The sequence below is a fragment of the Pectinophora gossypiella genome, chromosome 16, assembly GCF_024362695.1.
Source record: "Pectinophora gossypiella chromosome 16, ilPecGoss1.1, whole genome shotgun sequence".
In the NCBI taxonomy this organism is placed as follows: domain Eukaryota; kingdom Metazoa; phylum Arthropoda; class Insecta; order Lepidoptera; family Gelechiidae; genus Pectinophora; species Pectinophora gossypiella.
The window spans coordinates 12,083,126-12,094,469 of NC_065419.1; the positions used below are offsets into that span (position 1 = coordinate 12,083,126).

Genomic DNA, 11,344 nt, shown 5'->3' on the forward strand with positions numbered 1-11,344 from the left:
AATTGCTTCGATGTGGCCATTTTAACCTACCCTATGTTATATTGTCATATTTTAAGAACTCTTGCTAATGGTCTCCGTGGCCCAGTGGTTGAGTGGTCTCACAATCCGGAGGTCCTGGGTTTGAGACCCGGTGGGGACATATCGCAAAAATCACTTTGTAATCCCTAGTTTGGTTAGGATATTACAGACTTATCGATCACCTGATTGTCCTAAAGTTAAGCCGTTGGCCCCGGTTACTTACTGATGTAAGTAAGTAGTCGTTATAAGCGCCATGTCAGTGGTCTAATAACCTTGACACCAGGGTTGATGGGGTTGGTAATGCACCTCTCAACCCACACGACAGAAGAAGAGACTTACTCGTACTATCATTAGTATCATTCTCCTGGACTCGAGTCAGCAGTGGGATGATCCTGAACTTCACTCCTTGTACAGCGGAGACGATGGGTTGCCGGACAGCGTCGAAGACGGTGCTGTCGACCCTGGAGAGCAGCAGGTAGAGACAGCAGGCCGGGATGGTGATGATCACGATCCACGTTCGACTGTACCGGCGCCCAGGTTTCTCCAGACATTCGTATAGGGTGTGTGGCTTGTCATTTTCTTTGTTTGATTCTGGGAATTTAAATTAAAAGAACAAAGATTTGGGTAAACCTACAATAAAGAATAATTAAAGAGAAGGCGAACGTCGTGTCTTATAAGGAAGTCAAAGAATTGGCCTTTGACAGACAAGAGTGAAGCACTTAAATGAATGATGAAACCTTCAAAAAATATTTAAATGGAACAAAAGAATAATACTTACTACGTATAAGTAAGAACGGGGGGTTAAAATGCAACATCAAAGCGCATATAAAAGTAAGTGCGCAATGCAAACAAATGTCAAATAGCAATCTTTCTAATTAAAGCACATAATAACGGGTTCTTACCGCGTTTAAATGGGGATATGAGACTCCCGATATGAGTGAGTATGTGAGTATGTGAGTATGTGAGTTTCGTGCGAGTTCAGATGGTTCCGAACATTCCGGTATCAAAAACATAAACAAGCGGCAGAGAAAGAGGGTAGACAGATATGTCTGCCCGTAGAAAATTATGGATCTACCTACTCCACTCCAATCTCATCAGTCATCCCGTGATCATGGCACTTGCAACAGTTTCGAAATATCGGGAGTCTCATATCCCCATTTAAACGCGGTAAGAACCCGTTATTATGTGCTTTAATTATGATACTGGTGCTAATTCCTGTAAATACCATCTAATTTTATTTTAGGTTATATCTGTCATTTTCTTATCCGCCGAAAAGGAAAGGGACGGGTAATCGACAAGCATAAAATTTATGGAACACACGTCAATTTTAAGCACAAATCTAAAACAACCGTCTAAAAATTCGCCCGGGTTATTCATTTATTTACTCATTCTTCCTAAAATTAAGAGCTGTCAATCATCCGTCCCTTTCCTTTTCGGCGGATAAGAAAATGACAGGTATAACTTAAAGTAAAATTAAGAGATGTCTGCAGGAATCGGGGCCAATAACCGCGTAAACTTAAAACAATGTAGCAATCTTTCTTTTGGTGGAGAGTGCCGGGCGTGGCAAAGGGTCTAAAAAGGCTATCTTAACACGTTCACGTAAACAGGCCTTGTATTGAAGACTAAGCTCTATAGCACATACTTTTTTCATACAAATATGATTAACGTCTAACAACGATGTACCACACCAATTTCAAAATAAAGTTATGATAGTAGCACTATCGCCATCATACGTCGACGTTAGAATACGTTCACTTGTATTATATCAATCAAATCCTATACAATTGGTAACAACGTTTAATCACGGCGACGTTCTACGATGTTGTTTGCTATTGAGTGACATAAATCGAAAATATTATTGAACAACGTTTATTCACGGCGACGTTAAATGACGTTCTGTCACGGAATATAGATATGATGGGAAAGAACAGAAAACAGCGTATACTCACGTCAACGTTCAGTAACGTTCAGCCTTAGTCGATATGGTAATAATTACAAACCAGGGAATAACATTAAAGCACTTCCACGGTGATAGACGTTCTGTGATTCGGCTGCAAGGTCCGACGGTGGAGATGGTAACGGCTCGCATGGTCCCGGGTTGCCTTCTTCGGCTGCAAAGTCCGGCGGTGGAGATGGTGATTGCTCACGTGATCCCGGGTTGCCTTTATCAGCTGCAGGGTTCGGCGGTGCAGATGGTGACTGCTCGCGTGGTCCCGGGTTACCTTCTTCGGCTGCAGGGTCCGGCGGTGGAAATGGTGACTGTTCGCGTGGTTCCGGGTTATTTTCTTTGGCTGCAGGGTCCGGCGGTGGAGAAGGTGACTGCTCGCGTGGTTCCGGGTTGCCTTCTTCAGCTGCAGGGTCCGGCGGTGGAGATGGTGAATGCTCGCGTGGTCTCGGGTTGCCTTCTTCGGCTGTAGGGTCCGGCGGTGGAGATGGTAACTGCTCACGTGGTCTCGGGTTGCCTTCTTCGGCTGCAGGGTTCGGCGGTGGAGATGGTGACTGCTCGCGTGGTTCCGCGTTGCCTTCTTCAGCTGCAGGGTCCGGCGGTGGAGATGGTGAATGCTCGCGTGGTCTCGGGTTGCCTTCTTCGGCTGTAGGGTCCGGCGGTGGAGATGGTAACTGCTCACGTGGTCTCGGGTTGCCTTCTTCGGCTGCAGGGTTCGGCGGTGGAGATGGTGACTGCTCGTGTGGTGTCGGGTTGCTTACTTCGGCTGTAGGGCCAGGCGGTGGAGATGGCGGCTGCGTGTGTGCACTTAGGCCACCTTCTTCGGCAAAAGGGTTTAGTAGAAGGGATGACTGGTGCGCGCGTGATTCAGGTCTGATGTTGAATGCAAAAACTGATGAAGGTGACAACAGCTGGCTTTGGTGGCCTTCTATATGTGCTCGATTACGAAAGATGAGGCTTCTAAATTTAGGTCATCTCCTATATTTCTCCTCAATAGTGTATTGAATGATCGGAATTGATCGAAATATTGTCAGAGTTTTCTTCGTCACTGAAATGTTTGGGGTCGAGTCCAGATCTCTTGCTTTTAGGTTCTGAAGAATTTGAATTGTTAGTATACGATTTTCGTTTACGAGTATTAAAAATGCTATCACAACTAAAAGTTTCAGTTTCACAATCTTCTGCAGTCTCAGTGTTACTGCCAGAATTATCTGAATCACTCGTTGTATGCGGCGCAAAAGCATCTCCTCCTGGACGCGCACAGGTGAACTTAATGAAAGGCGATATTTAGACAGATCGACGTGTATGGACGTTGCGCGGGGGGAAGTAGGAAAGTATGTAGTGATTGTAGTGTTCCGAAAGACATGAAAAAATTTCGATGTAGCGTAGCACTAGAGATTTGAAAATTTGATGTGTTGTGGCACAGTAACTGACCTGTGAAATAAAAGTACAGCTAGTCTACGTTTACTGACGTTCTGGTATGAAATAATATTTTTTATAAGACGTAATACCACGTTGTGCTGTGCAGTTTATACCTAATTTCGGCGTACTATGACGTTGTTTACGTGAAAGTGTTAAAAGGGTTATTTGACATTTGTTGACACTTTGCACTTACTTAGTTATTTTTTTTTACATGCGCTTAGATAGATGGATAAAAACATTTATTTTGCCTGTAGACAAACATATCACAATACACTTATATCACAATATTGCTTTTTTTGGATTTTTTGCTTCAATGTGTGTGTGTGAATTTTTAGACCTCCATTTCTCAACAACCCGACTTCTACCGACCTTACTTCATCATTATCATCATCAGCCCATTAACGTCCCCACTGCTGGGGCACGGGCCTTCCCTATGGATGGATAGGGAAGGGGGATCGGGCCTTAAACCATCACGCGGGCCCAGTGCGGATTGATGGTTATTAACGACTGCTAATGCAGCCGGGACCAACGGCTTAACGTGCCTTCCGAAGCACGGAGGAGCTCGAGATGAAAACTTTTTTTTTGTGGTCACCCATCCTATGACCGGCCTTTGCGAAAGTTGCTTAACTTCAATAATCGCAGACCGAGCGCGTTTGCCGCTGCGCCACCGAGCTCCTCAACCTTACTTTCTTACTTTTATATAAAATACGAAAAGGTACTTACTAAACACATAAATATAGAGTTGTCGAAAGTATAATTTCAGTGCTTTACTAGTCCTGTGGTAGGAAATCACCATTCTCTCGATTACTTCACTTAAAGAAACCAATATAGTGACTGAAAGTCAAACAACACTGCAACTAAATATTTCATTTGTAAAAGAGAAGGATGTTGCAAGTATCACTGACAACGGAATTTGTAAACACGACTCGTAAATTGGCTTCTTATTATTCATTCTTGCACACTGGGACGGGCTAACCTATAAAATGCTACTTAGGTTCTATGACGATCTTGTGACGTAGCGAGTAGGCGCCGCTACTTCAAAAGCGCACCCCTGATGCCGGGCAGCAGCGGTATCAGTACTGGTTGGAGGCCGAGGAAATGGATTCTGGTAGGGCTCTAGCTAGAACATCACCGATTGAGAAATTGGTCGGTGTACTGCGGAACGGAAAGCGATTGGGGCAACCACCGTTCTACACGCCCTATCTATGGAGTAATGGCGATTACTCCACCGACAAGAGCGCAGCTCTTAAATAAAGAGAGAGAGAGAGAGATTAATCATTGATGTGTTTGCTTTTGGCTCGCTCCCTATTCTTCTTCTTCTTCATATCGTGTGAGGAATATCAACCTCATCAACTCTGTTGTCAGGGTTATTACTGAGCCGCCAAAGGCCCCTGACATGGCCCATGTAACGACTACATACTTACATTGAGTAGTAACCGGGACCAACAGCTTAACGTGCCTTCCGAAGCACGGATCACCTTACTTTCGGACAATCAGGGTATCATCCTGTAATGTCCTAACCAAACCAGGGAACGTAAATTGATTTTTGTGATATGTCACCACCGGGATTCGAACCCGTGGCCTCCGGAACGTGAGCCCGACACTCAACCACTGGACCACGGAGGCCGTTATTAAGCCCCCTATTAAGTATGTGGGACATAATACCTCTGGCGAGAAGTGGATGTATCTCATAGCTACAGGTTGTTAGTGTCATCGTAACGAATACCAAGGGGGATGACCCAGGCCATGATTCTGAGTTAATCAAGTGGAAGTTTCCGTCGCAAAATTCATGACTTTTTTTACTTTTTTAAAATTATTTTCAATTCTATACTTTTGCAATGGAATAATGAGCTGAACCATCCCTCAGTGTTCGTTGCAATGTCACTAACATCCTGTTTACACCGCTTCCTACCCCTTCACGAATACAGGCGTGGTGCTATGTTATATTGTTATGCGTACTTATGAAATCGGTCATGTTCATATCAGTATCTTAAACTTCGAAAACACAAACATTTGGGACTGTTTTTCATAGGAAACATTGCTTACCTTGGCAAGACCTATCGAATATCACACAAAAACAAAGATAAAAGATGCATAGGTACTTACCTATGTTTGTTATCCATGAAATAAAAGGGTAAACGAAGGAAAGACTTTACAGCGCCATCTATATCGTTTTTGAGGAACGTAGCAAGGAAAGTTCCTCGTTGATCAAATTAATTGTACATAATTTATTTTATTTTGAGTATTGTTTATTTATTTTATTTAATTTAATTTTTGTTTTTGATATTTTTGTTCTGTAACTGTTTTGTTTATAGTGTAAATAAACTTTTTAATACGTTTTTTAGAATTGGATGAATAAAATAAAGGACAGAGATTGGAAAATCATATTTTATTCATTTAAAGCTTAAATATTATTTAGAATGCCTGCAATTTGTGTTGTAAGTAAACAAACTTATTCTCCATCTATCGTGTGAAAAATACTACAATGAATACTAAATTATATACCTATGTTTTTTTTTCCTTTTGCCCATTTGAGGGTCAGGCTAAGATCATAAGACCATTCTGCCTTGTCTTCAGTTCATTTCCTTTGCTGTATGTACCTATGTATAATGAGAAGTTTTTCTTCTCTCTTGCCAATAGACACACGCGTTTCGTCGGCGTCGTGTCTTATAAGGAAAATAAGTGAAAGAATTGGCTTTTGATAGACAAGCATGGAGAATGCTAGACCAACAAGAGCGTGGCTCTTAAATTAGCAGAGAGATTGGCAATAAACTAAGGGCCATGCCTCGCTGAGACGCCATGGATACGTCACTGGTGACTGTCGCTCAACAATTCATAATAAAGCGTTTTGTCAGGTACAATGGTGTTGTATCAGGAGGTGAAAGTTTTGGCGGGTGGCGGGAAGAAGAGAGGAATGGCGATTACTCCACCGACAAGAGCGCAGCTCTTAAATAAAAAGAGGGAGAGTTACGTACAGTACAGTACTTGCCGACGCTCTGCCAATTGCGCAACGATTTGGCAACATGGAGATGCTATGGCAACGAAGCCATTTCAATACAAATTCTTTGGCATCATGACAGTCATGTTTGAAAAGGACGATATAATAAGAAAAAAGCATAAAACTCTACTTCACCTCATCTGTTGTGTCTTCATATCGTAATAGACTGCGTTTCGTATCGTATTTGTTGGTATAACAGAAAGCTCGGTGAGGTGTGGCCGTAGTTAGTTCATCTTGCGATGGATTTAATTCTGACTACCCCATCGGGATAGTCGTGAGATTATGTTATGCTTATGTTATGTTATGCATCTTTAAATGCACCTAATGTTTCTGACAACGGTTATGGGTCGATATCTATATCAACAACAATATGCGTGTACAGATGTTCTAACTTAGTGGATATCACGTTGTACTCTATGTCGTTTAAACCTTCCAACTTCCATCGGTCTATTGATGTATGGAGCAGTTTGTACCTGAGAACAAGATAGTACTACTATAGAACAAGGAACAATACTACGTATAGAACGGAATCTCTCCGCTCCCTACTCCGATCTTACTTTAGTCATCAAGCGTATGGGCGTCAGACGTCACACACACAGATGCGCGTATACGATAACGTCAATGTGTAGTGTCTGTTTAAAATGATGTGTTATGTATGATGTGTCTGTGGTGTAGTACCAACAATTTTTATCTTCGAACATCAACTTCTCTAGGTCAAAAAAAGAACAAAAAACCCGACACATTGAGAACCTTTTTGAAGTCGGTTAAATAAAGGATGTACTACAATTTTCATACTGCAGCCCCCGCGGTTGTTGCCCGCGCCGTGCGAATTGTATCGAAGGCTTCGACCAATAGTCGCAGCGAACGCTATCTACGCAGATAAACGTCGTATGACTATTGGTCGAACAACGTTTCAACGTTCGAGCGTTCACTTGCGTCGATAAAATGTTTGAATTCACCACGCGACATGCTGCTAAACGCCCACCTGACAAATCTGGTAGGGTTTGTATCTCACCTGTCTGGATTCTCAGGTTCTCTCTGATGTGGCAGTGCTAAATACTGCGCGTAAATCTTATCGTATCTGAACACTGGCAGTCCCACACCTCGGAGCCTGAAAACAAAATAAACCTAAGTACTTACGATATATTTTTTATTGTTTGTCGTGATTTATTGTAGATTTGCCGCAGATTGCATTAACTACTTGGCCGGAAAACCTAAGTAGATAAGTAGGCATACTACAATATCAATTAAGTATATGTGGGATATACAATTAAAAATATATTTTTTTAATTCAATTTTATTCATATTTGTCAGTTAACGATAAATAGATACTGCTTTGTTAACTAAATTACTAATTTGTATAATATCTACAAATTAGTAATTTAGTCCACTGTAATTGTCATATATACAAGACTTAATTTTAGTAATTGTCTTAGTTGTTAATATTTCATATACATATATGGTGTAGTAGTACTTAATTAATAAATAAAAATGGAAATTTTATTCATTATCACTCTTTTTATTTTCTCCTTTTTACAAAGCACCTTTAAATTCCGACCCCAATAATCATAGACAACCCTTTATTCAAACCATACACAACCAAATCCCCATTCATTGTCCTTCCTTAGGTAAGGCAACCCTATTTTTTAGGAAGCCTGTTCAAACAGTGACTACTATAAACTGCTCCCATCGTGGTAGTCGATGGCGTAGGGTTTGCTGCGGTCCGCTCTCGTAAAGGTGCTGATAGACTTGAACATTCACTTGTAACAGAACATCGAGCATTCGCCGTTTTTATATTTGTCGAACTGAAAAACGAGTCGAGCCAAACATAGAGCCAAACATTTTTATGAGCAAGAACGCTCGATAGAATGCTCGCTAAAATGTTCTTGTTATCAAACTCTACAGTAAAACGTAAATATTAGTAACATACCCAGTTTTAATCAGTAAATGTTAAGTACCACAAATATCACTCTTATTATGGAAACCAAATATTATTACTACAAATTATAATAAGAAATATTACACAAAATAATACAGCAACTAGTCTTTCAGTTTTCGCTTCTCCCGACAAAAATCGTCTTCACTTGTTTTTTCTCTTCGTAGTCCCAGACGGAACACCCGCCAAAACGTTTTTCTCTTAAAAAGTGACGTGACGTTCCTTTTTTGAATTCTCGCATTGTAACATTCGCACAAATGCTCATTACAAGTGAATGCTCAAGTTTATCAGCACCTTAATAGTATTCTCTCTTAGGGTCGTATTAATAAACTAATCTCAGCTTCGAGACTGCCCTCAAGATCATGTCAATGTGACAGTTCTCATATAAAAACAGAGACTTAAGCATGATCTTGAGGGCAGTCTCAGCTGAGATTCGTTCTACTCACTATCCTACATATATATATTATATGTACGTATATTATCCACACCTCCAATACATATCATTGTCCTCCGCGCCCCAGCCCCAATACAGGTTGGAGTGGCCGTTCACCTGCTCGTAGTGCGCAGGCGTCATCGCTGTCACGCCGCCAAACATCGCTGACGACCATACACTGAGAATAAGTGGGTGAATTGTTAAAAGTGTCTCTCATTACTAATTTAAGAGCCACGCTCTTGCAGGTAGCATTCTCCATGCTACTTTTTTGGGGAAAAATAGGGCAGTGGTTTCTCTCTTGCCTTCTACCGCGAAGTACTCTGTTTGACGCGAGTGGGACGCCCAGAGTAGTCTATTTCAAAGCTCTTTCAAATCTACTGTCCTCCGCCTCTGAATAATACTGACAGTTACTGCTGCCCGCTAAAGTATTAAAGTGTTTTTATAGGTACGTAATTTTGGCGAATGGTCTTGCCTCTTGTTTGCAGAGTACTCTGTAGGAGAACATGCAATATGCTACCGAAATTACGTAGGTATCGAACGAAATTTTCTTCCTATATTTGGTGTCAGCTAAGCTTCGATCATACAAGGTGTTAGTGCCAATGTAACGAATACTGAGGGGGATGATTCAGACCATGATTCTGATATCAAGTGGATTTTCCTGTCGAAAAATTCATGAAAATTTTAGTGCTTTTTAAATCATTTACAGTTCCATATTTTTGGTCCCGGTTACTACTTACTGATGTAAATAAGTAGTCGTTACCATGAGCCATGTCAGGGGCCTTTAGCGGCTCAATAGTAACCCTGACACCAGGGGTGTAAGGTTGGTACTCCATCTCACAACCCACACGATAGAAGAAGAAACTGGTAACTCAGTTTTACCATACCAGAATCTGACTCCCTTGCTGTTGAAGAAGACGGGGCTCATGTGCCTCGGGAAGGAGGGGCAGGAGTACAGGATGCGGCTGTTCAGCGGCAGCAGATCCACGTCGTGGAAAATTATGCACCTCCACTGCTCATACTTCATCACCTCCTTGAAGCCCGCGTTGAACACACGCCCTTTGTTGAACGTTTTGTTACCTGTTTAAATAATTTATTTATACCACCACCACCAATAATATAAGAGCCACGCTCTTGTCGGTGTAGCATTCTCCATGCTACTTTTTTAGGGAAAAATAGGGCAGTGGTCTCCCTCTTGCGTTCCGCCCCGCAGTACTCTGTCTTTCGCGATTGGGATGGCGCCCAGAGTAGTCTATTTTAAAGCCGTACTAGAACTCCTGTCCTCCACCTCTGAATAGTACTGACAGTTACTGCTGCCTTCTGTCATGTTCCAGGTTACAGTCCCTGTGACTTCCCCTTCCGCCCGGCATATTGCTGCTGTTATTTATTATTATACTTAATAAGAATTATGAATAAATTAATGCCAGTAACAATTCACATTTTTTTTTAAAATTAGGTAATTACAAATTTTGTAATGTGATAGTTTTTAATTTGGACACTTAGAACTTAGTCAAATGTCAATTTAACTTAGATATTATAATTATATAAGTAAGTAAGTAAAGTACGTATAAGAAGTAGTCGGGACGGACGGCATGCGGCAGGAAAACCACTGCCTTATTTTTCCCTAAAAAAAGCATGGGAAATGCTACAACGACAAGAGCGTGGCTCTTAAATCAGTTATGATTTCTACGCATTATCCGTAACACTAGTTATTTAAGTAAGTAGGTACTTAATTTGTTACTGTACTTACTCGCAGACTAGAAACTTACCATACTGCTCAACGATAAATATCCGATATTCCAATTTCTGATGAATTAAAAAAGGATGCATTTTAACTAAAAATGTCGTCAGGTTTTTTGTTCGATTTCTGGAAACATGAAACATACAATGGTAAGTAAAAGCGTACACTTCACATAGGGCTGAACAGAAGGAACTGACATAAGTACTTACCTAATATGCCAACCAGACATCACGTGATGCGCATAAGCAAATAAGCAGAGCACGTGGTGTCTCGTGGGATCCATTGATAAAAATCCACCTCATATATTTGCATTCACTTACTTAAATTACTTTTATTAACACGTTCACTGTGTTTGAACCACATATGAGGCAATAAATTTAAAACTCATACGGGCCCATTATGTCCCATTTGTGGGCCACATTTTTTCTTGCCACAGTGTGTCTATGTACATACATTCATGTGTTTATTAGTTTTATTAACACGTTCACTGTGTATGAAACACATATGAGGCAATAAATTTGATACTCATACAGGCATGGCCCATATGTGGGGCACATTTTTTTTTGCCATAATGTATGTACATACATTCCATTGAAAAATAACATTGCACGTGAGGGGTTGATATCAACTTTTCAGTTACACAGTGAACTTGCTTATCTACGGCAAGGCCCTCAGGTAAGTATGGTAAAACCTTACTAAGACTCAAATACTAACCGGTAAGGCACAAGAAGAGCTACTTTATCCCTGGAAGCACAATTTGGGGGTCTGTAATACCCTCCTAGGGAAACTTCAGGGTACAATTCATTTAACGGCTTTGGTGACAACCCTAAGTTTTTTAGAGTTTCCTTTACGTTCAG

The 11,344-nt window shown here is 41.2% G+C and overlaps 1 protein-coding gene across 1 annotated transcript; it reads right to left on the reverse strand.

Annotated features, from left to right (window-relative positions):
* Window positions 1-6,582: 6,582 nt before the first annotated feature.
* On the reverse strand, window positions 6,583-10,576 carry LOC126373731 (beta-1,4-N-acetylgalactosaminyltransferase bre-4-like). The gene is made up of 5 exons (XM_050019968.1): window positions 10,516-10,576; window positions 9,629-9,826; window positions 8,805-8,913; window positions 7,396-7,491; window positions 6,583-6,853 (listed from the first exon to the last, which is right to left on the reverse strand). Exons 1-5 carry the CDS (start codon window positions 10,574-10,576, stop codon window positions 6,721-6,723), a joined length of 597 nt encoding a protein of 198 aa, XP_049875925.1. The 3' UTR covers window positions 6,583-6,720.
* Window positions 10,577-11,344: the final 768 nt, after the last annotated feature.